At 34.0% G+C, this 27155-nt stretch overlaps 1 protein-coding gene across 1 annotated transcript in view; it reads left to right on the top strand.

Annotated features, from left to right (window-relative positions):
- The window catches only part of BBS9 (Bardet-Biedl syndrome 9), a 469654-nt gene that overhangs the window by 201932 nt on the left and 240567 nt on the right, over positions 1 to 27155 (top strand). The window contains exons 13-16 of the mRNA XM_052638544.1: positions 8180 to 8282; positions 11405 to 11509; positions 13607 to 13621; positions 18522 to 18662. Coding sequence (XP_052494504.1) covers positions 8180 to 8282; positions 11405 to 11509; positions 13607 to 13621; positions 18522 to 18662 — 364 coding nt within the window. The remainder of the gene's footprint in view (positions 1 to 8179; positions 8283 to 11404; positions 11510 to 13606; positions 13622 to 18521; positions 18663 to 27155) is intronic.

The raw sequence follows: 27155 nt of genomic DNA, 5'->3' as shown, positions 1-27155 counted from the left end.
TATCAGCAGTTTGGGTAGGGTTGAGTGATGATTTGAAGGGAATACAGGAGTACACTTGTAATGAGTAGTAAATAAACTATAAATATCTGATGCACAGGGTAATGAATATAGATAATAATATTGTACTATAGTTATGTGATATGATAAATTTCACTGGATTGACAATCATATTGGCAGTGTATAAATGTATCAAAGTAACATCTATGATCCATAGGGTCGCAAATTGTCAGACACGACTGAAGGGACTTAGCACAGCACAGCACACAATGTGCTGTACACCTTAAATATGCACAATATGACACATTAAATTTATTAAATTAAAAAAAGATTTCTTGGTTAAAAAAGTGAAAAAAAGGAAAACCCAAACACTTGACATTTGTAAGTTTTCCTTAGCTTTGGGAAGTAAATAGATAACCTTTATCATTTCCTACAAATATAAAACTAGTATTTATAGCAGTATGTATATAATAAAAAATTGTTATGAATTAGTCCTACCTTTAGTTAAATGTGTAGTATGATTGGGGGTTATTTTTTAGAAACAATATTTAAATATACTAAAGGAATTGTGTCATCACGTTCATAGTAGACCGAGCAGCTCACTTCAGTATTATATATATATACTGGGAAATCATATGAATATTAATAATATCTTTCTTCTATGTGTGTGTTTAAAAAGAATCCCCAGCCATTTATCTGCCATAATATTAGCTTTAAATGGATGTATTTATAGCAGGAAAATGCTAAACGAAGAAGCCACAGAGTAGAGTAGTGACAAATTGATAGTGCCCCCAAAATACAATGTGAACGATGTGGTTTTGGTTAAGATTTTTAGTCCTGCCATTGTAGAACTTTAGAACTAGGACTCAAATGTGGAACCCTCTTAAGGCATTTAGATTAAAGTGTGGTAATCAGTCAGCACATTATTAAGCTGAAAATATTTATCACTGCCCAGACGTTGGAGCCAGGGAAAGTTGTGGATCTTGGCGATTCGCTAAGTCAAAACTTGGACGGGACTTTATATTTTCTTAGATTATGGGTTGCTGTCCTTGGAGGAGCTTGACAGGGCACCAGGCTTTACCAATTGTGTTCGCTTACACTGGACCCAGCGGGTGGCCCAAGTGTGGGGATCTTTGGTGGAAGCTGAAGGGAGCCCAATCTTATAACTGTTTCCTAAGCTAATTTTTTTGGATTCTTGCCACTGGAAACAAGGGTGGTCTTTTCCCAGTCTCCCTTCCCCCTATCCAATCAAAGGCTCTATCTCATTAATACTTCTGAGTCTGGAAAAGCTTTAGTGGCAAGAAATCAAACATTTAAGATAAAAAAACCCAACAATCCTGCAGTGTTCCAGGAATGATCTGTAGACTTTTGTGTAGGGAAATCCCTTTTATATCTATCTACTGATATTGTTCTGACACATACATATAATAATTCAGGAGCATGTTGTAAATTTCAAAAAGAAATCTTGTACCTAAACCAGATAACATTGCTCATGGTAATTTTTCCCGCAACTACTATTAATTGCTGTAAATAAATACACCTTTCCCTCCCATGCAGTTCTTAGGCTTTCCTGTATAACAGCCACCTTCAAATGATGGCGTGACACTACTGGAAATTTCTCCTTCATTATGGGAATTTAACTGTGTTTGAGAATGATGAAGTTACACGCTCTTCCTTATTGCCATGATAAAAGAATAAGAAAGAATGCGATACTCTAGAGTTACACAAAATCAGCTTGACTTTCATGGTGGACACCGTGACTTCCTGTTTCTGCCTGACAGTTCCTATACAAATTTCTGTTATAAATCTCTCCTTATAGGCTTTAATAACAACAGCAGCCAAAATATATAACCATACAAGTTTCCGTCATAATAAATCCTGTTAATTGAGAAAATTTTTCCATCCGTTCCAAGTGAATGAAGATGTGGCTACCTTGAGTATGTGTTCATGATGCGTGGCCATCTGTTCCAGGCGACCAAGGCAGAGTGGTTGTTAATACCTGGCCTTTGGAGTCATGTTTATATATCTAGGATAAAAATTTGGTATTATATTTCCTAAGGATCATATTTTATTTTGTTAGAAATGGAAAATAGCATGGAAAATGCTCATATTCATGTTTCATATTTTCCCCTTAATATTCTATAATTATTTTTCTCTTAAAATGTGAGGTTTATGATCTAGCCAAGTCTTTAACTTTTTTATTTTGGCTCAAACACAACTCTTCTTTGTTACTGTGGTTATTTTTGTCACACATCATCTTGATTCATATTTGAAAGTGCCTAGTCCATTGTTGGGATTCAATAAATCTATGTATAAGAGTTACCACCATCCATCTTCCATCTAAACTAAATGCAAACACTTGTAACAATGTAAAATTGTATGATTGTTGTCTAAGTATGCATTGTTATGCCTAGCAGAGTCAGAATGTCTGCCTCTTTAAAAGTGGCTTATTTTAAAATCTTTAATTCTTAATTAAAGATTTTAAAATTAAAAAAAAAATAAAAGAATATAAAAGTCAAAAAATAAAAATAAAAAAAAATAAACATTAAAAAAAAATAAAAGTGGCTTATTACTACTTTAAGGATTTTTCATTTTCATTTTTAAAGCTAAGCTCTCGTGAGACCTTCGTGGTCATTCTTTTCGGCTCACTTGCATATATTGGCTTGATGGTCTTAGACGTGTTTTTGAGTTTCTCTGAACCTCTATTTTTAAACTGTAAAATGGGGGAACTTTTTCATTTGCAGTTATTTTGATTCTTAACCACAGCTAATTAAGAGCATGGGCTCTGGACTGACAGACAGAAGTTAAATGATGGTTCTTCCATGTATAATCAGAGTTGCCTTGGTCAAATTATCTAGCTTCTCTGAGCCACATTTTTCTCTTATGTAAAATGGGATATAGTGATAGGTAGTACTTGTTTCACAATGTTGTAATGGGTAAATGAGATAATACAAATAATTTATTAGGATGGTTCCATGAATACAGAAAGCTGCTAATGGTTATTATCATTAATTTTATTTAAAATATATGTACAGACAAGTATGGCAAAATGGTCTGAGGAGGCCTTACAAACAGGTATGAAAAGAAGAGAAATGAAAGGCAAAGGAGAAAAGGAAAGATATACCCATTGAATGCAAAGTTCCAAAGAATAGCAAGGAGAGATAAGAAAGCCTTCCTCAGTGATCACTGTAAAGAAATAGAGGAAAGCAATAGAATGGGAAAGACTAGGGCTCTCTTCAAGATAATTAGAGATACCAAGGGAATTTTCATGCAAAGATGGGCTCAATAAAGGACAGAAATGGTATGGACCTAAGAGAAGCAGAATATACTAAGAAGAGGTGGCAAGAATACACAGACGAAGTATACAAAAAAAGATCTTCATGACCCAGATAATCACGATGGTGTGATCACTCATCTAGAGCCAGACATCCTGGAATGCGAGGTCAAGTGGGTCACTTAGAATGAAGCTAGTGGAGGTGATGGAATTCCAGTTGAGCTATTTCAAATCGTAAAAGATGATGCTGTGAAAGTGCTTCACTCAATATGTCAGCAAATTTGCAAAACTTAGCAGTGGCCACAGGACTAGAAAAGGTCAGTTTTCATTCCAATCCCAAATAAAGGCAATGCCAAAGAATGCTGAAACTACTTCACAATTGCACTCATCTCACACTCTAGCAAAGTAATGCTCAAAATTCTCCAAGCCAGGCTTCAACGGTACATGAACTGTGAATTTCCAGTTCAAGCTGGATTTAGAAAAGGCAGAGGAACCAGAGATCAAATTGCCAACATCCATTGGATCATTAGAAAAGCAAGAGAATTCCAGAAAAACATCTATTTCTGCTTTATTGACTATGCCTAAGCCTTTGACTGAGGGGATCACAGCAAACAGTGGAAAGTTCTTAGAGATAGAAATACCAGACCACCTGACCTGCCTCTTGAGAAATCTGTGTGCAGGTCAAGAAGCAACAGTTAGAACTGGACATGGAACAACAGACTGGTTCCAAATAGGAAAAGGAGTACGTCAAGGCTGTATATTGTCACCCTACTTATTTAACTTAGGTGCAGAATACATCATGAGAAATGTTGGGCTAGATGAAGCACAATCTGGAATCAAGATTGCCAGGAGAAATATCAATAACTTCAGATATGCAGATGACACCACCCTTATGGCAGAAAGTGAAGAAGAGCTAAAGAGCCTCTTGATGAAAGTGAAAGAGGAGAGTGAAAAAGTTGGCTTAAAGCTCAACATTCAGAAAACGAAGATCATGGCATCCGGTCCCATCAGTTCATGGCAAATAGATGGGGAAACAGTGGAAACAGTGTCAGACTTTATTTTGGGGGGCTCAAAGTCACTGCAGTTGGTGATTGCAGCCATGAAATTAAAAAAATTTGCTTTTTGTAAGAAAAGCTATGACCAACCTAGACAGCTTATTAAAAAGCAGAGACATTACTTTGCCAACAAAGCTCTGTCTAGTCAAAGCTATGGTTTTTCCAGTAGTCATGTATGGGTGTTAGAGTTGGACCATAAGGAAAGCTGAGTACCGAAGAACTGATGCTTTTGAACTGTGGTGTTGGAGAAGACTCTTGAGAGTCCCTTGTACTGCAAAGAAATACAACCATCTTAAAGTCCATCTTAAAGGAAATCAGTCCTGAATATTCACTAGAAGGACTGATGATGAAGCTGAAAGAAACTCCAATACTTTGGCCACCAGATGTGAAGAAATGACTCATTTGAAAAGACCCTGATGCTGGGAAAGATTGAAGGTGGGAGAAGGGGATGACAGGGATGAGATGGTTGGATGGCATCATCAATTCAATGGACAAGAGTTTGAGTAAACTCTAGGAGTTGGTGATAGACAGGGGGGCCTGGCGTGCAGCAGTCCATGGGGTCGCAAAGAGTCAAACATGACTGAGTGACTGAACTGAACTGACAGTCCAGTATGTAGTTGTTAATTGCTCAGTCGTGATACCTTAGACTGTAGCCTTTTTGCGACACCATTGACTGTAGCCTTCCAGGCTCCTCTGTCCATGGAGTTCTCTAGGCAAGAATACTGGAATGGGTAGCCATTCCCTTCTCCAAGGGATCTTCCTGACACAGGGATGGTACCTGGGTCTCCTGCATTGCAGTCAGATTATGTACTGTCTGAGCCACCAGGGAAGGATTACTATTAATAAAATATTTAAATTTTATTCTATTTATTTAAGGAATAGCCATTAGAAAGAATGTTGTCTGTAGTACTTGCATAGTTCTTCCTGTAATTACCATTAGGGTTTTACTAAAAAGGTATTATGAATTTTAGAATAAATCTGTTCTCCTGGTAAACACATTTTCTGCTCTACTAACTCTACGGTGTGCTTGTGTGAATGAATGACACACCCTGTGCGAACCAAGTGTGGAGCCCTGCTCTGCAATTCCAGGGTGACCTCATACAGCTTATGGCAGAAACCTGTCGGGGGTTTATAGCAACCTGCCAATGCCAAGAGGCACCCAACGTCTCCTTTGGGGACTGACCAGAAATGGGCAAAATGTGTGGACCGAACTCTCCTTTCTCAGTCAAATTTTCCGGTCTCTTTGACCATTTCATAACTTCATGGGAATTAGAGGTACTAACCTAATCTGTCGGATCATAGACTTTCAAGGGACTTGTGATCTATGCTATTACTGTGTACTGTTATGCAGATTTCCTCCCATACCCAGGGCTCATAAAGTGAAAATCTGAGGATTCATTGTTCATTTGCTGTGTTTATTGTATTTATTTTCATCAATTATTGTCCTTTAAAATTTTTACTTTGCAAGTCAAAAATTTTATGTTTATTTTTAAATGGTACAGAATACACACATCAGGTAAAATTAATACATTTACTGAATCTAATTGTATATAGATAGTGTTTGTAGGCCAGTTATACTTGTATATTATTTTTCTATCTGTAACTTGTATATATATGTGTGTGTATATATATATATAATTAAGGTATAGTTGATACATGCCTTTTACCTAAGAGAAAATTAAAAATGTCTTTTCTTAAAAATTAAGTATGCCCTTGCTTGTGCCCAGTCACTAAATCATGTCCAGCTGTTTTGTGACCCCCTGGATTGTAGCCCACCAGGATCCTCTGTCCATGGGATTTCCCAGGCAAGAATACCAGAGTGGGTTGCCATTTTCTTCTCCAGGGGATCCTTCCAACCTAGTGATCGAACCCAGGTCACCTGGATTGGTAGGCAGATCTTTATCACTGAGCCACCAGGGAAGCCATGCCCTTGCATTATGCTAATTAGTAGTGAAATGAATCTGTCTCGTATACTATAGAGGCAAGACTGAATTGCTCCAAGGCAAAAAAGCCATGTAGAAGAAAGCTTCTCGATTCTGCTTGTACATAGGTCTTACCTGGCGAACTATTAAGAAAAATACCAATACCCAGGTCTGCCCCCTGAGATTGTGACTTAATTGGTCTAGCAACACTACTGGGCTAGTGACTGTAATAAATCTGGCTTACCATGTGGATAAACTTAGCCAACGGAGATGATTCAAAGAGGCTGGGATGTTTAGGAGACAAAATCCAAAGAGAGAATGTTCCCAATGGAAGCCAGATCTTTAAGCTTTTTCTTTGATTCCCTTAGCACTGTGGCCCAGCAAAGATCTTTGGGCCTGATGAATTCTGCTAATGTTTCTCTTAATGGGGAGTGAGAGAAGTCCTGGCCTTCTCAACCCATACTCACCCTATTTCTGAGGTAGTCTATGACCCCAGAATTCTTAGCTATTAATTCTGATTGGAATGGGAGGGTTTTCTTAGCATCATCAACCAAGAGCACCAGTTTGGAACTACAGCCAGCTTAGAAATGTAGTCAATTAGTCAATATTGCCATTCTTTGATGTGTTCTAGAGTAGTTATGTCAGCTATTTTTGCTGTTAAGCCATAGAAGAAAATATAGTATTTAAACTACATATGTATTTAAACTAGTAAATACCTACCTAGTAAGGAAATCTTTAGAGAGCAATTAACTTCTGAAAAAGGTGATATACTGATACTAGATAAAATGAATAATTCATGATGCCATATCTGCAAAGAAGAATTAACACATATAATATTTTATGATTCACCAGATATGAGGGAAGATTTTTTTGGGTCTGCTATTGATAGAACATTTTTAATACTTTTATTCAGTTATAATTCACATACTATGCAATTATAGGTCCATAGGGTCACAACGAGTCATACACGACTGAAGTGGCTTAGCATGCACACATGTGCAGAATGATCACCACAATTTAACTTTTGAACATTTTTGTCCGCGCCCCCCCGCCACCAAGTAAAAACCTTAGCTGTTGCTTTCTTTTCTCTCCACACCCCTACCTTCAATCCTACTACCATCCCCAAGCAGCTGCTAATCTATTTTCTGTCTCTCTAGATTTGCCCACTCTGGATATTTCATATAAATTGCACCAAATAATATGTGGTCTTTTTGTGACTTCTTTCATTTAACATATTAATAATGTAATGTACCCATGTTGTAGCATGTATCAGTACTTCATTAGTTTTATTACTGAATAATATTTCATTGCATGGATATTCCATGTTTTGTTTGTCACTTCATCAGTTTATGGACGCTTGGGTTGTTTCTAATTTTGGTTATTGTGAATAATACTGCTAATACATGTGTACCAGATTTTGGGTGGACATTTGTTTTATTTCTCTTCATAAGGAATTATGAGGTTAAATGATAAATTTATGTTTAATTTTAAATGAAACTGTCAGACCTTTTTTTTTGATTAGCTATACCGTTTTACACTTCCAACAGCAATTTATGCAGCTTCTTGTTTCTCCACATTCTTGGTAACACCTGTTTTTACCTTTTTGATTATAGCATTTTAGTGGATGTACAGTAGTATTCCAATGTGGTTTTACTTTGTATTTCATACAGCGATTTTCAACATTCTTTCATATGCTTATTGGCTATTTGTATATCTTCTTGGAGAAAAAGTCTGTTCGATTCCTTTGCCCAGTTTCTAACTGGGTAGAACTTTTTAATCTACTACTTATGTTACACATTATGTTTTGTGATAGCTCATTTTTTTCTTAGATGGTATTTCTCTAATTATTTGTTATTTTTTAAGTAGTTGTAGTATTCTATCAATTTGGAAAGCATGTAATTTTCTGTTAATAGCAATTTCTATTTTCTCAGGTCACACTGAAGAATCGAGTAGCATTGCAGAAGATCAAATTATCAATCTATGTGCAACCACCTTTAGTACTAACTGGTGATCAGTTCACCTTTGAATTTATGGGTAAGTGTTTTCTTTTGGCTGAAAGTCTATCATAGTGTGAGGGTTTTTTTTAATTAGTTTTTTTATTAGTAGATTTATTTCATGACTGTATTTCTTATCCGAATATATCAGGTATTTTCCTGAAATCGTTGTGTTGTTTTGCTTACATTTCCTCTCTAAACATCAGTCATGGACATTCAATGAATGGCTGTTGAGCCATAGTAATTACAGATTTTCAAGCAATTTTCTTAACTAAATGGACCTGCAATTGTAATTAGTTACTATATTTTGGAAGAAATTTTAAATGGCGTTTCTCTAGTGAGCTATTTGTTGAGTCACTAGAAAATATATTTATTGGCTTTGGAGTGTGGCCTGAATTTGAATTTTGGCTGTAATGCTCAAGGGCTTCCCTTGTTGCTCAGCTGGTAAAGAATCTCGTCTGCAATGCGGGAGACCTGGGTTTGATCCCTGGGTGCAGAAGATCCCCTGGAGAAGGGAAAGGCTACCCACTCCAATATTCTGGCCTAGAGAATTCCATGGACTGTATAGTCCATAGGGTTGTGAACAGTCAGACACAACTGAGTGACTTTCACTTTCCAACACTCACTCAGTGTAACCATGGGCAAGCTGTTTTGGTAATTAGATGGAATCTCAGTGTGTGGTTTTTTTTTATCTGCAGAAAGGGGATAATGATATCTGTCTTGCAGAACTATTTTAATTTGAATTTAATCAGAAAATTGATTAGATTTAATTAGAAAATGAATCTATATATGATATCTGTAATAATGCTTAAAATAGTAGGTAATAAATGACAACTCTTAGTAAGATTTATTTGTATAGAGTCTCTCTTACCACTTACATCCAAGTTGTCATTAGTTCTGATAAAATGACGTCTGAATTGTCTTTCAACTCTTTCTGTTTTTCTTTATGCCACTGTTTAGATGGGAACCCTATGTTTTACTCATAAAAATCAAGACCATCTCTTTTTTTTTTTTTCTTTATATAACTAACCTTTGACTGAGTGCCTGGCAGATAGTAGAAACTCAATAAGTACTCATGGAATCAGTGAATGAGTGGTTAGTGGTTGAGGTAAACTTGTAGGTGGTATCTTACTTTATCTGTAAAATTTTCATAGTACTTCCAAGTTGTCTTTCAAAAACATTCTGGATAATTAATGTTTTCCAGTTGAAAACATTTTATAGCTCTCTAATACATGTTGGAGGTCAAGTGCATGAATATGGAAGGCTATGTACAGTCTGCTAAGTTGCTACAGTTTTAGTTACATCCATATCCAGTTCCCCCTTTCATTTTCTCCTGCAGTCTGTGTTCTAGCCATGATAAAGCACTATTTCTCACTCCCAAATTCTCTTTCCCTTTGTGTACCTTTTTCTTCGTTCATCCTGTCTGTTCATCTGAGTAAAGAGAGGCAGTGGTGTGGAATGGTAGATAACCTTGTTTTGGAGTCAGTTCCTACCTCTGCCTTAACTATATGACCTTGGGCAAGCTTTTTGATCTCTGTCGCCATTTTCCTCATGCACCAAAAATGGAGATAATAATAGTGACCACCATGTAGGGTTGTTGTGAGGATTAAATGAATTAATCTCTGCAGTTCAGTTCAGTTCAGTTCAGTCGCTCAGTCATGTCCGACTCTTTGTGACCCCGTGAATCGCAGCACACCAGGCCTCCCTGTCCATCACCAACTCCTGGAGTTCACTCAGACTCAAGTCCATTGAGTCGGTGATACCATCCAGCCATCTCATCCTCTGTCGTCCCCTTGTCCTCCTGCCCCCAATCCCTCCCAGCATCAAAGACTTTTCCAATGAGTCAGTTGACTCTTCACATGAGGTGGCCAAAGTACTGGAGTTTCAGCTTTAGCATCATTCCTTCCAAAGAAATCCCGGGGTTGACCTCCTTCAGAATGGAGTAGTTGGATCTCCTTGTAGTCCAACGGACTCTCAAGAGTCTTCTCCAACACCACAGTTCAAAAGCATCAGTTCTTCGGCACTCAGCCCTCTTCACAGTCCAACTCTCACATCCATACATGACCACAGGGAAAACCATAGCCTTGACTAGACAGACCTTAGTCGGCAAAGTAATGCCTCTGCTTTTGAATATGCTATCTAGGTTGGTCATAGCTTTTCTTCCAAAGAGAAAGCGTCTTTTAATTTCATGGCTGCAGTCACCATCTGCAGTGATTTTGGAGCCCCCAAAAATAAAGTCTGACACTGTTTCCACTGTTTCCCCATCTATTTCCCATGAAGTGATGGGACCAGATGCCATGATCTTCGTTTTCTGAGTGTTGAGCTTTAAGCCAACTTTTTCACTCTCCTCTTTCACTTTCATCAAGAGGCTTTTTAGTTCCTCTTCACTTTCTGCCATAAGGGTGGTGTCATCTGCATATCTGTGGTTATTGATATTTCTCCCAGCAATCTTGATTCCAGCTTGTGTTTCTTCCAGTCCAGCATTTCTCATGATGTACTCTGCATGTAAGTTAAATAAGCAGGGTAACAATATACAGCCTTGACGTACTCCTTTTCCTATTTGGAACCAGTCTGTTGTTCCATGTCCAGTTCTAACTGTTGCTTCCTGGCCTGCATACAGATTTCTCAAGAGGCAGGTCAGGTGGTCTGGTATTCCCATCTCTCTCAGAATTTTCCACAGTTTGTGGTGATTCACACAGTCAAAGGCTTTGGCATAGTCAATAAAGCAGGAATAGATGGTTTTCTGGAACTCTCTTGCTTTTCTAATGATCCAGCGGATGTTGGCAATTTGATCTCTGGTTCCTCTGCCTTTTCTAAAACCAGCTTGAACATCAGGAAGTTCACCGTTCACATATTGCTGAAGCCTGGCTTGGAGAATTTTGAGCATTACTTTACTAGCATGTGAGATGAGTGCAATTGTGTGGTAGTTTGAGCATTCTTTGGCATTGCCTTTCTTTGGGATTGGAATGAAAACTGCCCTTTTCCAGTCCTGTGGCCACTGCTGAGTTTTCCAGATTTGCTGGCATATTGAATGCAGCACTTTCACAGTGTTATGTAAAATGCTTAAGACAGTAGCTGGCATGCAGTGTATAGCTAATTTCAGTTGTTGTTAATAATAATTGCCTAAAATTATATAACATATTATTTTTACATTGCTTATAGCACCAGAGATGACTAGAACTGTAGGCTTTTCCGTTTATCTGAAAGGAAGTTATTTACCACCTGAATTGGAAGGAAATGCTGTTGTTTCTTATTCCAGACCAACAGGTAAACATACAGTTCACAAATTTATAAGCCTAATAATCACTTCTTTTAAATTATTGGAGTTGTGGGTTAAATGTTTAAGTGTTAAGATGGTAAAACACATTGTAAATATTATTAAAAGAAAAATATTAGTACATAGTGTTAAATTAAAAATATCCATCCAAGTTAGTTTCATGTGTTATGAATAATTAGTGATGTCTGTTCAGCTGATTTCTATATGTAATGTTTGATTCTATCTTTTCAATTAATAGTGAATATGATACTTTTTATTCTCACTAGAAAAGTGTTATCTAGTCAGACTTCATGTATTTGAGCTAAACAGAAAAGCCTAGTCTGAATTAGTAAAAATCACCATATAGGTTACTCTAATATTAAGGCAGTCTTTAGAGTTTCAGACACTGCTTTAGTGATTAAATAAAATTCTTTAGTATCTTACATGTTAAAATACTTAAGAACAGGTTCTGTATTATTTCAAGAAACTAATAGATCAAAAAGTTCTCTTTAGACCAGTAGAGATCCAGTTATTATAAATTTCAAATTGGATTCAATTTTATAGTTTCTTTGTGTGTTTTTGTATAGTGAATTTTTCATAGTAAGAGTTTGACAATTAGTTGATTGATAAATAATAATTAGTCATTGCTTTTTTTAAAAAAAAGTTTAAATGTAGTATAACTGATAGTATATTTCAGCAATGTTGCGTTTGTGTTTTTAAGCATTTCTGTACAGTTGTCTTTGTTTAAAAAGCCTTAAAGGAGCCATATTCATATTTTTTCTATTGATATCCACTTTGGTTGCTTAGCAATATTTTTATGTAATTGTCACCCTTCCTACTGTGCTAATGAGGCACCTTGGCAATGTTTTTAAAATTGTAGTTCTTATTTTGTCTCAGTGAATTTTCTGGTTTATGCATTGACAACTCTATACTTGGAGGTGTTTTCTTTATAACTTTAGTACATGTTTTCAAAGTCTGTTTCTTTGTAAGTAATTTTATTTTAAATTATAAAAAATCATTTTTAGCCAAAAATGACCACTTTAACCTTTTACCTATATTTTCAAAATATGAGGTAGTGTAAATATTTTATGTTTAAGCAGCTTTGAGAAAGCTCGCTTCAGAAAGAAATACAAGACTTCCACAAGGGATCAAGAAATGATGGACATTATATTTCTGAAAAAAACATTGAAATGCTCAGTGAGTTGTGAAATAAAAAATAGGACATGTTGGCTAAAATCTCTAGGTAATTTATCATTAATTGGACATCTCAATAATCATAGGCATTATTATACTTTTTATCTTTGTTACTCCTTGAAAATATAGTTGTAGAGATTGTTGATGTGTTAATTCAATTAATTATTTCATTTATCTTTAAGGAAAAGTAGTTGAAAATAAATTTAAAATAAATAAATGGAATACCTAGCAAGTAGACAAAAGCTTAAAACTACGCTATAAAGTTATTAAATCATTTGTTGAGCTTATGGTTGCACATACCATTTTTAGCTATTATGCTTTCGTAAAGATGGAATTTGAAAGATTATAAATTATGACTAAAACAAAGAGCATAGACAATAATTGTTTGAAAGCTAATTAGAAATTAAAGTAAAAACAAGTCTATAAAAGTAAAAGAATAGTAAGACAAGCTGAAAAAAAAGACATTGTTCCATAATAATATCTACTAATTAAAGTTATAATAAAGCAAGGCTAACTGAAAATATTAATTATATGTATTTGCCTTTAGCTCATTTTCTTCCTCCCAGATTCATGTAATGCTCTTGATGTCATTTACATATTGAATCTGGTTTGTTTTTGGATAGATCATATATCTTTACCTCTTTTTGACACATTTATACTAGAATAACACCCTTTCATGGACTTGTGAATATGGAAGAGCAAATATATTATTAGATTTCAGTTATTCATATTATATTCTTCAGCTGTGAATTGGCTTATATTTATTGGAAGGCCATTTGTGTCATCTGTATGAATCTTTAAAGTTTTAATTTATATTTTAAGCAGATGAGCATTAAATTTGTGCTGTAATTTTATGACATAATTTGTTGTATTCTTTCTCCCCTATCCCTTTTTGCATTGCCTCTGATGGATAGAGCGAAATCCTGATGGTAAGTGAAAAGATAATTTAGAATAAAATGAATTTCAGAAGTGAAATTTGGTTAGTAATTGAATTATGGTACTATCCCTTGAATGAATTCTTTTTATGGATTGCTGTTTTGACTCTAGCAACCTCTTTAGGGTGATTCAGTGCCTTGATTTGGCTACGGAGAAGAAAATAGATTTCCATAATAGATACTTGTCATTCATTATTAGTTGTTTCAGAGTCATGAGAAACAATGAAACTTCATGATATTTTTGAACAAAACCAAAGCTGTCATTGACTACTTGTGTCTGTAAGTTACTCGTGATTTGCCTGTATGCTCTGTTATCTTAGTTTACTTCAAAAGAGTAAGGAAAACAATTCTGAATTCTAAATTGTCTGATTCTGTATACCCCAAAAGATTCACCTCTTCCTCTGATCAGAATGCCGTGTGTACTCATTCTGTGGGCCAATTTCTTGTTTTGTTTAGAATTTGTGAGGAAATATTATCAAGAATCTGACCCCTTGAACTTGCCTGGGTCAGTGCTGTCACTTTTTGTCTTCTCCAAATCCTTTGTTTATTACTTTGCTATAATACTTAGCATAATATGAATTTCATTGTTTGTTCCTTAGGTCTCCCTAGTAGATTTTTGAGCTCTTTGAGAGCGGGGTTCAAGTCCCTGAATTGTACAGTATTCTGATTATATGGGAGGCACTCTAAAAGTATCTTCTACTTTGATTATTTTTCTTTCTAGACACAGACTTAATGGGATGGTATGTCTTAGTTTATTAGCCATTTAAGATTAATATTAGATAATATTAATTGGTAATATTAGATAAATAAAATACTTAATGGCTTTAATTACTCATATAGTTGTGGTACCAATAACCTGAATTGCATAGTGTCTGGAAGGTGAATATGTATTTATATGAGAACTATTTTAATACAAATAAGCTTTTAGCTTACCTAAAATATACTTAAAGCATACTTGTCAAATTAGAGTTTGGGTTATTAAAAATATTAATAATATTTATATTTTACTTTGCAAGATTGCATGTAACTGATAAGATTTTGCAATAACTTCTAGATAATTCTGTATTATTATTTAAATTATTTGTTTTGAGTTTTTAAAAAATCTGTAAATGTTATTATTGAAAGTAATTTATTCCCTTTTACTATAAATTCAGATCAAACTATGAGAAAAAAAATCACAATATATGGAAATTTTAGTATTTCAATGCAAAGCTAAAGCCAGTTTGAATAATCTTTTATGCTATATGTAAAAATTTTAATTAAGCTTCAGGAGTAGAGTTGAAATATTCAGCTTCACCTAGTACACACAAAAAATAATATGTTGACAACTTAGATCTTACTTACACACAAAGCTTCACATTTCAAAGACTGTTCCATTTTATTGACCTGATCTGTTCAGACTGTATTGCAGATAAGCAGTCCCGCTTTTACATGTGGAAAAAGAGAAGCAAATGAGGTTTTATGTTGTCCCATAAGAGTTGGTCTCCATTATTTCTGCATTAGAGTTACATGACATGGGCAGTGTAAAACATGACTGCAGATGGAGCACAGTACGTAGCCAGACATAACAGGAAGGGATCAAGGAAGTTCTGGCTACCAGACTTTGCTACTGCTTTCGGGCCCCTTGTTTTCAACACGAAATGACTCTAGCAGGTCCCTGGAAAGAGTTCTAAAGGCATTATATAGATGTGTAATATATAGTTATTCTACTCTGGTATATAAGTTCTTTTTCCTTTTTTTTAAAGCACATTTTGGCTTCCCTCTTGACAGTGATACTGGTCTCTTGGGTGTGCCAGGGGTAATTAGAATTCTCTTTCTGGAAAAACTGTTCTGTCAGGAGTGATTTTGATGTGAATTTTGTCTCTAAGTGTTAAATAATTTTGTGATTAATTGCACCATAGTACTTGTGACTGTCCATTTCTTCTAGTAAGCTAGCAGGGGAAGTGTTTGAAGGAGAGGTGATTATATTTGTTAAAAAAATGTAGAACAAAGTCAGTCTGATGAGTGAGTAGGCCAATATTTGCATATTACAAATGACCAAATTTTCTTCTCTCTCAGCATTATACTCAGAGAGTTGAATAAGCCAAATAGCCTGTTTTGCCAACAAAATATTGCTGATGGTAGACAATTAGGGCAAGTTAGGCTCTTTCAACTAAGCTGAAAGCTACCCTACTAGCAACTTTGGAAAGTCTTCAAATACATATAATTTTTTTCTTTCCTTATTATAGATGCACATATGCATACCCTCACACATATCTCTACACATCTCCAGCTTCAGGTTCTTAGGTACAATTATAGCCTGAAGAGTAACTGGTAGACAAATTTACATTTCAAGTTTCTTAAGAAAATGTAAACCTCAATAGAAATGTGCCTCTGATAAACCCCATGTTTAAATACTAGACATTATATTTTGAAATGTTTAGGTTTGAATTTGATGGGAAGTATTCTAAAATACTGGTTTTGTAATTTTTATTTTTAAAGATTTGGTTTCCTTAAACTCATTTCTAAAGGATTTCATATTCTTTTTTTTCTTCCCTAATGGTAAAACTTCTCAAGCTGCCATCATTTAAAAAATAGCCATAATCATTTTATTAAGTATGTGTCATCATTTTTCAAAGTAATGTTTTCCAAATGTCCTATGAAACAGGTTTACAATTCTTGGAGAGAAAAGAAATTCTGGAGAGGTTCTACAAATCTTAGCAACTGCTGACCATTGCCCTAGTGTGTGATATTGTCATTAACTGACTTAACTGAACTGTGAATTGAGTTATAATGTATTACCCTTTTTGGGTTTATTAGTGCTTGCAATCCATTTGTTTCAATTTCTGAAAACATGTATATACCACTAGTTTCTTTAGCTCTGGGTTCTTGGAGATTTAAGGCAATAATCTTCAAATATATATAAGTAATGTAAAGCTAGCGTTGATCATGATTAATTTTGTTTTACCACAAATTCAATCAGTACCTGGTCCAAGTGAAGCTGAGCCACAGTTTTAGCAGTATAATTTTAAAAGAGTGTTTACAGCTAAATTTTATTTGAGCAATTAGCTCAGACTTGGTTGAAAGTACATAGATGATAGCTTCTCTTTGTGCATGTACAGAATTGTCAGAAGATGAAGTGTTTTTTTCCCCGTTACTCTGTTCATTTAAAATGAAGGAAATGGAAATAGGCTTCAGTTTCCTGGTTCTCACCAGATTCCATCTATTAATTGAGGCTGTAATTTATATATTGTAGAGGAAGCATATTAGCAGGTATATTTTCATAATTTGGGGATGTATGGAATATATGAAGTTGGAAAGAATAATACTTTGTGATATTTTTTTATGGTGATATTGATAGCTGTGGTTTGAGCAGTAGCTTAGATCATGTTACCATAATATTTTGAGTCAAAACATTTCATCACTGTTAAGTACAAATACACATGCCTCTAAAACCTCACAAAATGTCAGGAAATAATACCCTGGGACTTTTCTGAAGAGACACCAGTTATAATTTGCATCTAGGATTCCAGGAGAAGTGAATTTAACATCTGTTGGTTATGAGCAAAAAATGAGCTATGTAAAATTTGATGGATAATAGATTATATTGAAGAGAATGACAAATATGCTCCACATGCTCTGAAAAAGTATTTAATTGACCTCATATATCAATATGTTTGCTATTTTTGATGATATCTCACTATCCTTGTGAATAAGTAGTACTGAAAAGCATACTCCCAGCTTGGTTGTAGAATAAACCACACAACTCCAATTGGCATTAACAGAATATATTGCTAATTCTAGGAATCCTACTTTGGGATCATGTCTCCAAAATTTCCTTCTTCTGCTTTCCTATTTTTAAGCTGCTCTCTGACTCCACTGTAAAAGGAATTAAAGTGTGGATCCATTAGATAGAGTAGAACATTTAAAGTCTTCCCTTTCTCTACAGTAGTTTACCAAGATATAGGTTTCTGTATATTATTTTTTATCCTATCCAGTCAAAAATAGAATCCTAGATTAAAAGGAGAGAAAACTAAATTTGTAGAATTGCTTTACCTGATTTACTAGTAGAGAGCCTAGTTTGCCTTGGTTTCAGTTTCATTTTTTATAAAAATATTAAAAGGAATAGCTTTTAAAAACTTTAAATTCTGATATAAAAATCTTCATTGTTATTTATTCATGAAATTGCTTATTTCAATATGCTTCTATACTTTCTGAAAAAATTTGAGAATTGAGTGACTGTGTAAACCTTTCAGAATACTGTTTAAAAGTGATATGTAAAGTTAAATGAATTGGGAAAAATTAATTTGAATGAAAGTAATATTCTTAATGTTGATATGTAAAATGACATGAAGTTTATTAGAACTTCAGTAGGAAACATTCTGCTTTCATGCTCATAATTTATTGCAAATTGTTAATTGTACTTTGAATATTCAGTAAATAAAAAAGCTAAAGATTAAAAGATTGGGGAGATAGAGAAATGATTAGATATGGTCATACAGAGTATTCCTGATATAAACTTCATATTCTTTGCTCATTTTAGCTGATAGTCTTGGATTAGGACCAGAGCTTTGAAGGTCTTAAAGACAGTTTAGTAATTGAATATAACTGCATATAATGTTTTATATAACATTCAACTGTGAATTAAAAAAAATGATATTATTACTAAAGGCAGAGCTTACTCTTATGCTCCTTTTTAAGATTTTATTTTTGTCTTGCACCTTTGGATAATAATGTAAATACATAAATTATGATAATGCTTTCCAGTTATTTCAGTTGTGCTAGATGAAATGGTCAGGTAGCAAACATTTAAACTAAGATATGTTACTACCATGTACTACAATTAGTGAAGTAATACAGTTTTCTTCTTATTTGTCAAATTTATGAGTATATATTTCTCTCTTTTTAATTTCAGGCGTTCCTCGAGTTAGCCAATGTAAGTTTAGACTTCCCCTGAAATTAGTCTGCTTACCAGGCCAGCCTTCAAAAACTGCAAGCCACAAACTAACTATCGATACCAACAAATCTCCAGTCAGTCTTCTCAGTCTCTTTCCAGGTAGGACTTTTGAAGTAACATGCCTGTAACATCAGAAATGTTAAGAATTTAGAATGGAATCCTTCATCAACAGGTAATGATAGGGTAATTATCAGATAATTGTTAAGTCAGAATATAAAAATACCTGAAGGGTTTTTTCTTCTTGTTTGCCTGTTCAAAGGCGAATGGCTTATATCAACAAGGTAATAAAGTATACCTTTTAAGTTTGATTAGAATTATTATAATCATTATTTTGCTTCAGAATACAGAAATGAAAACATCAAATGTTTCTTTTTAGACCGTGAGATCTTCTGGCTTGGAATGTAAATATTTATTATTCATCTTTACTGTAGGTTTTTGAATATATCCCTTTTCTGAGCATATAAATATTTATTATTCATCTTCATTGTAGGTTTTTGGAGATGTACCTTTTAAAAGTATATTCTTATGCCTCTGAAAAGTAATCTCTTAAGTAGATGTTTGTGATTCCGCTGTCATTAGCAGTTGAAAGGGACAGTGTTCATTCTCTGCCTCTGATGTTTTAGAAGGGGTTTCATGTATAAAGCTTGAATATCACAGTGAACATTTGGGGTAATTTGTGAAGGTGTGACTTTCTCCAGGTGTTGGTTTTTCTTTTTGGAGTAAGTTAGAAAAGAGAGAAGCACTGATTGGATCAAACATCTTTAGTTGCCAGGGTTTCTAATGTGTCATATCTATTAACTTTCTTGGTGATGAGGTGGAATTAAAAAAATATCTGGGAATTAAATCAACCCTTTTAAATCCATCATTAAAATTCAGCACTGTTGACTGTAAGATGCGTCTTCACTCTTGCATTAGAGGATAGGATTTAGAATACAAAGTATTTCCCACAAGGTTTAGAAATTTATGGTAAGTCAACTTTTGTGTTATTAACTACTTAAAGTGATTAACATTTACTTTTCATTAATTTGAAGTCTTTTTAAAAAGCCTTATTTATATATAACTCTGTGAAAAATCTCCAAGATGCTCTTTATTACACTTAATCTATTCTTTAGTTCAAGTGAATTTGAGTGAATGAGCATATGTGTGTGTGCTTGTGTGTCTGTAGTTAGCAAGTAGTTTTGTGCCTTTTGGTTTCTTATTCCCTTCCCTTCTCTCTCTTCTAGTCAATTTTCTTGTAACAAATTTGGATTATAAAAAGGACAGAGTCACTGCTTTTGTAGCATCTTATACAAACATACTAGTTTGTCTCCTATCCTGGCGATATAAATTGTATATGCTGCATGCTAAATTTATTAATATCTTTGAAAAATGTTTAAGACTGGCTTCTGAGTGGTTGATCTTTACTGTAGATGGCTGAAACCAATAGAGATTAAATAAGAATGCATGCTTTTGACCAGAGAAGGAATCTCTGTAAGCTCTGGTTGGATAGAAGTACTAAGGAAAGCTTAGATAGCTCATTCATTTCTGTTCTGATTCTGGACTTAGTTGTTTTGATGTATCTTAGGTTCATCAGCATATATTTGCATCTTATCCATTTTAACAATGGGACTCAATGACAAATTTTAAAAATTTTCCCCTAAGATTCAGTTTATGAATACAGCATGTTCTCTTTTGAATTTCCAGATTTGTATTTATATTAAACATACTGGAATCCTGTAATTATTTAACATACATACTCTTGCTACTTTTTTACTTTACATAATATATTCATTTTTGCTATATGTGACGTCTATATGTTGATATTAAAGTTGCTATTGCAAATTTATTTTTTATTGGAAATAAATCTCTTCATAGAGAAGAAATAAAACAACTTTTAGTCTACATCTCTTTCTATTTGTTTATTTCAATACTTTTTTGTATATTTAAAATAGCTTTAATTTTTCTGGTTACAAAAAATTTCTGAAATTCAGCAATGGATAACCAAGAAGAAAAACACAAAAGTTACTGATAATTCTACCACCCAGCAGTATCTACTTATATTTCATTACATTTCCCTACTCTTTTAAAAAATATTTTCTCTAAGCGTTTCATCCCACCAAAGAATATTACTTTGCATATTGTAATAAAACACCTTTCTATGTAATGAGATTTTTGTTTTATGATTTTTAATAGTTACATGCTATTCTATCATAAATCTATACTATAAAATCATTTGCCCAGCATTATAGTTTTCTACATTTATGTTGTTTTCAGTTTATTAATACTGTAAATATATTATTACATCAGTGATTCTCTTAATTTATTATTATTTCTTTGATGAATATCTAAAAGCAGAATTACAGAGTCCAACAAAGGGTAATATATTTAAGCTTTTCAAACATAATGTGAAATTGACTTTCTGAGGGGTCATACTAGTTAACTTTATCAACAATGTTTGAATGGAGGTGTCTGGCGCCCCAAATCCTGGCTAGTAGAGAATATTATAATTATAAAAAACTTTAATATGCTTAATGGCTATACAGAAAATATTTATATACATGCATATATGTAAATAATTGTCTGGGTGATTTTGGCTAAATGTGATTTAAACAAGATAATATAACACATGTAAGAATTAAAGATTTTAAAATTAAAAAAATAAAAAACTTAATACTAAAAAAAAAAAAAAAATTTCTTGATCTCGATTAAAGAGAAGTCCAGAAGTGGGTATGAAAGCTGGTATGATGGTTTGTGAATATTACCAAAGACCCAGCTTTTTTTCTGTTTGCAGCGTACATTCTCTAGTATGTTGGCTTCTTCCATGGCAATAAGATAGCTGCTTTGGATTTGTTGTTGTTCAGTCGCTAAGTCATGTCCAATTCTTTGCAACCTCATGGACTGCAGCAAGTCAGGCTTCCCTGTCCTTCACTATCTCCTGGAGTTTTTCAAATTCATGTGCATTGAGTTAGTGATGCTATCTAACTATATCAACCTCTGCTGCTCTTACTGTCAATCTTTCCCAGCATCAGGATCTTTTCCAATGAGTTCGCTCTTCGGATCAGGTGGGCAAAGTGTTGGAGCTTAGCTTCAGCATCAGACTTTCCAATGAATATTCAAGGTTGATTTCCTTTAGGATTGACTAGTTTGATCTCTTTGCTGTCTAGGGGACTCTCAAGAGTCCTCTCTAGCACCACAATTCAAAAGCATCAATTCTTTGACACTCAACCTTCCTTATGGTCCATCTCTCAAAATGGCAGCTCACTCCAGTACTCTTGCCTAGAAAATCCCATGGACAGAAGAGCGTGGTAGGCTACAGTCCATGGGGCTGCAAAGAGTCAGACACGACTGAGCGACTTCACTTTCACTTTCACTCACATCCATACATGCCTACTGGAAAAACCATACCTTTGACTGTATCAACCTTTGTTGGCAAAGTGATGTCTTTCCTTTTTAATATGCTGTCTAAGTTTGTTGTATCTTTCCTTCCAAGGAGCAAGCATCTTTTAATTTCATGGCTGCAGTAACTGTCCACAGTGATTTTGGAGCCCAAGAAAATAAAATCTGTCACTGCTTCCACTTTTTCCCCTTCTATCTGCCACAAAGTGATGGGGCTGGATGCCATTATCTTAGTTTTTTGAATGCTGAGTTTTAAGTCAGCTTTTTCATTCTCTTTTCACTCTCATCAAGAGGCTCTGTTTTCCCTCCTCACTTTCTGCCATTAGAGTGCTTTAGCTTAAGTCATCTAACTACAAGGCAGGAAGTAGAGGAAAGAGATAACTATGGCAATAACATAACTTTTATCAGAAAGGCATGTTTCCATAAAGTTCATACGAGATTTCTGCTTATGGCTCAGTAGCCATAATATTGTCACATGGCCTCTTCTACAGTAAAGGGGGCTGAGAACTAATGTAGATGGGCTAAGAAAAAGGAGGTTGGGAATAGATGTTAAATTAGCTGACATTCAGTGTACATCATGATACCAGAAATTTTACAGAAAAATTTTACTTAAATGTTATAACAAATAGCATGCTATTATAGCAGTCTTTTATGGTACTCAAATACATGGCTATCTTTGTGAATAAATTTGTATTTTAATATTAACGTAATACTCTATTGTTTCCCTGGTGGTTCAGATGGTAAAGAATCTGCCTGCAATGCAGGTGACCTGGGTTCAATCCCTGGGTTGGGAAGATCCCCTGGAGAAGGACAGGGCAAACTACTCCAGTATTCTTGCCTGGAGAATTCCACGGACATAGGAGCCTGGTGGGCTACAGTCTATAGGGTCACAAAGAGTCAGAAATGACTGAGCGTCTTTCACTTTCTGTTGCTTGGAGGTACCGTGTACATAGCATTTTTGTACTTCTCTGTTTTTCTTTGGAGGAATTCCTTGAGGATAAATGGCTGAGTTTAAGGATATGCACATTTGAAAACTGTATTCAAATACCAAAGTTATTTCCAGAATAATTATTTGAAGTTACACACTCAGCATTGGGGTTTGTACCGAGTAGCAGCTGGATTTAAATCTTTTAAAATTTTTGATATGGTTATGTGAAAAGTGGCATCTCTTTTAAAAATTTGCATTTCTAAATTATTTGTTAGCATAGAAATTTTGTAATTTTTGTTAATTACTTGTGCTTTTTTTTAACATATAAAGTTTTTGTTTTTAGGTCATAAAATTTAAAGTTTCATTTCATTTATTTTTTTAGTTTCAAATTTTCATGTTGTGCTTAGAATGATCTCTATTTTAACATTATAAAATACTTACTTATCTTTCTTTTGGTACATTTTAATACCTTCTTTAATTCTCAAACTGTTTCAGTGTATTTTTAAAAATAAAAACCAACTTTATTAGAGTATAACTTATTTACATGTACACATGTATAAAGTGTACAATTTGCTAAGTCTTGATGTTTATGTATACCTTTGAAACCATCCCTACAATCATGATGCTGAAAGTATCCATCACCCCAAAGAGTTTCTTTGTTCTGCTTTGTTATCCTTCCCCCTCCATACCCAGGCAACACTTGTTTTCTTCCTGTCACTATAGATAAGTTTGTATTTTCTAAAATTTTGTAAAATGGAACTATTCAGTATGTACTCTTTTTTTTGGTCTCCCTTATGGACTTCCCTGGTGGCTCAGATGGTAAGCATCTGTCTACGATGTGGGAGACCCGGGTTTGATCCCTGGGTTGGGAAGATCCCTTGGAGAAGGAAATGGCAATCCACTGCAGTACTACTGCCTGGAAAATCCCATGGACAGAGGAGCCTGGTAGGCTACAGTCCATGGGGTCGCAAAGAGTCGGACACGACTGAGTGACTTCACGTTCACGTTATCAGATTATGTGATTTGCAAATATTTCCTCCCAGTCTGTGGTGTATATTTTCTTTCTGTTAACAATGTCTTTGGAAGAGCAGAAATTCTTAATTTTGCTAAAGCCCAACCTATCAGTTTTTTTTCTTTTATGAATCATGATTTTAATGTTATATCTAAAAAATTTTTGCCTAACTCAAGGTTACAAATTTTTTCTCATATGTTTTTTCTGCAAGTTTTCTAGTTTCAGGTCTTGCATTTAGGGATCTTATTTATTTTGAGTTGATATGTGTGTATGGTGTGAGATAGGGATAAAATTCATGTTTTTGCATGTAAATATCTAATGTGCCAGTACTATTTTTGAAAAGCCTATCCTCTTGCACTGAATAGTCTTTGAAAAGTTGTTGAAAATCCTGACTATACATCATTAGACTATATAAATAATTGGAATCTATATATATATATATTTCTGCTCAGTTTGTTCCATTTATCTATCTTTGTCCTTCATTATTTCTATATACCAAGTAGTGTCTTGGGGCTTCCTAGGTGGCACTATGCAGGAGATGTAAGAGACTAGGCCTAGTTTAATCCCTGGGTCAGGAAAATCCCCTGGGAGAGGGCAGGGTGACCCGCTCCAATATTCTTGCTTGGAGAATCTCATGGATGGAGGATCCTGGTAGGCTACAGTCCATAGGGCCACAAAAAGTCGGACATGACTGAAGCAACTTAGTACAAAATACAAAATAGTGTCTTAATTACTATTTATAAGTCTAGAAATCAGGTAATGTAATTTATCCAACTTAATTTTTTTTCCAAGTTAGTTACATTTTCACATGAATCTTAGAATCAGCTTATCAATTAAAAAAATGCCTCTTGGGATTTTGCTTAGAATTGGAATTGCCTTAATTTTGTAGATCAATTTGGAGAGAAACAACATCTGAACAATGTTGAACGTGGTAAAATTTGCTCCACTTATCCTAGTTTCTTAAGATGAAAATAGAGACCTTCATTTATTTAGGGCTTATTTTATATTTCTCAGTAAGAGTTTTTGTTTTCAATGTACCTATCTTACAAATCTTAAGCAGATTTATCCTTAAGTATTTAATATATTTTTATGCATTTGCAAATTTTATTTTATTTCAGTTTCAAATTGTTCCTTCCTAGTACATAGAAATACAGTTGGTTTTTGTATATTGATCTTGTATCATGCTGCATTGTTAAACCATTTATTGGTTCTACTACCTTTTTTTTTTTAAAGATTTAATCAGATTTTCTCTGTAGAGGATCATGTCATCTGCAAGTGAAAATAATTTTATTCTTGCTTTCCAATCTGGAGATTCAGTTTACTTTTTGCTTGCTTTTTTTTTTAACCTGGGCTAGAACCTTTGGGATGATGTTGAATAGATATTGTGAGAGCAAACATTTGGTCTTTAAGCATTAAATATGTTTTATTAATAGCTGTAAGTATTTTGTAGATGTCCTTTACCAGCTTGAGAAAGTTCTTTTTTATACCAGGGTTGCTGTGAGTTTCATTAGGTGATTACATTGATTAATAGGTGGATTACATTGATTAATTTTTGAATATTAGCCCAACTGTACATTCTTGAGATAAGTCACTATGATCATGATGTAGTTTCCTTTCAACAGGCTGTTGGATTAATTTGCTAAACTTTAGTTTATAATTTTTACATTTGTATTTATAAAGGATATTGATATGTAATTTTGCTTCCTTATGAGTTATTAATGTGGAGTTAATGGAATGAATTGGGAAATATTTACCTCTCTACAATTTTTTTTGAAGAGTGTGCTGAATTGGTATTATTTATTGCTTAAATATTTGGAAGAATTCACCAGGGAAGTTTTCCAGATCTAGAGTTTTGTGTATGGGAAAGCTTTTAAATTACAAATTCAATTTCTTCAAAAGATATAGGACTGTTCATGTTATTCATTTTTTATTGAGTGTACTTTGCTGGTTTCTATCTTTCAAAAATATGTGCATTTCATCTGAGTTGTTGAATTTATTGGCATACATTTGTTGATAACATTTTCTTATCCTTTTAACATTTGTAGAATCTGGAGTGAAGACAACTCACTCATTACTGATACTGGTAATTTGTGTTTTTCCTCTTTTTTTTTCTCCTGATCTGTTGACTAGAGGTGTATCGATTTTATCTCTTTCTGAAAAACCAGCTTTTGGTTTCATTTATTTCATCTTTTTATTTTTTGTTTTCTGTTCTTTTTAATTTCTCTAATTTTCTTCTGCTTACTTTGGGTTTAATTTTCTTTTTTCTAGTTCTTTAAGGTGAAAGCAGAGACCATTCTTTTTAATGTAGTTGGTTAATGCTATAAAATTTTTTCTAACTATTGCTTTAGCTGTATCCTACAATTATTAAATAATATATTTTTAAGTTTCATTCTATATCAAATACTTTTAAATTTCTTCTTTTGTTTCTTTTTTTGACCCTAGTGTTATTTAGAAGTATGGTCTATAGTTTTGAAACTTTTGGGGATTTTCCGTAGAACTTTTGTTATTCATTTGGAATTCAATTTCACTGTGGTAGGAGAACATACTTTGTATGACTTGAATTCTTTTAAATTCATTGAGACTTATTTAGCTCCCCCAAACTAGGACAGTTTTTGTGAATGTTCTACGAGCATTTGAAAATAATGGTTTTCTGCTATTGTAGGGTGGAATCTTATGAAATGTCAGTGAAGACAAGCTTTCTGATAGTGTTTTTAATCTTCTATATCCTTACTGATTTTCGATTTACATGTGTCAATTATTGAGAGTAGAGTATTGAAGTCTTCAATTACAATTTGTTTATTTCTCTCCCTCTCTCTTTTTTTTTTGCATATCTGAAATTTTTGCTTCATGTATTTTAAAGTTCTGTTTCAGACATATAAAAGTTTAGGATTGTAATGTTGTCTTTATTATTATGAAATAGCCTTTATCTTTGTTAATATTCTTTGCTCTAAAATCTACTTTTATAATGTGAATATAGCTATTCCAACTTTCTTTTGCCTAGGGTTACGATGATATATATATATTCCCTCTTTCACCTTTAAGTTGTTTACATCTTTTATGTTTAAAGTGGACTTCTTATAGGTAGCATATAATTGAGTCTTGGCTTTTTAAATGCAATCCAGTATTATCTGTCTTTTAATTGGGGTGTTTAGAGCATTTATTTTTAATGTGATTATTGAGATCATTGGTTTTAAATAGATTAGTATTCTGTCACATACTCAAAGAGGACTCTGCAGATTTCTGAAGTTCTTTCATTGTAGTGCTATCCTCTCTCTGT

The sequence above is a fragment of the Budorcas taxicolor genome, chromosome 4 (assembly GCF_023091745.1).
Source record: "Budorcas taxicolor isolate Tak-1 chromosome 4, Takin1.1, whole genome shotgun sequence".
In the NCBI taxonomy this organism is placed as follows: domain Eukaryota; kingdom Metazoa; phylum Chordata; class Mammalia; order Artiodactyla; family Bovidae; genus Budorcas; species Budorcas taxicolor.
Note: the sequence above shows the minus strand (reverse complement) of the source record. Positions and strands in the feature narration are given on the sequence as shown.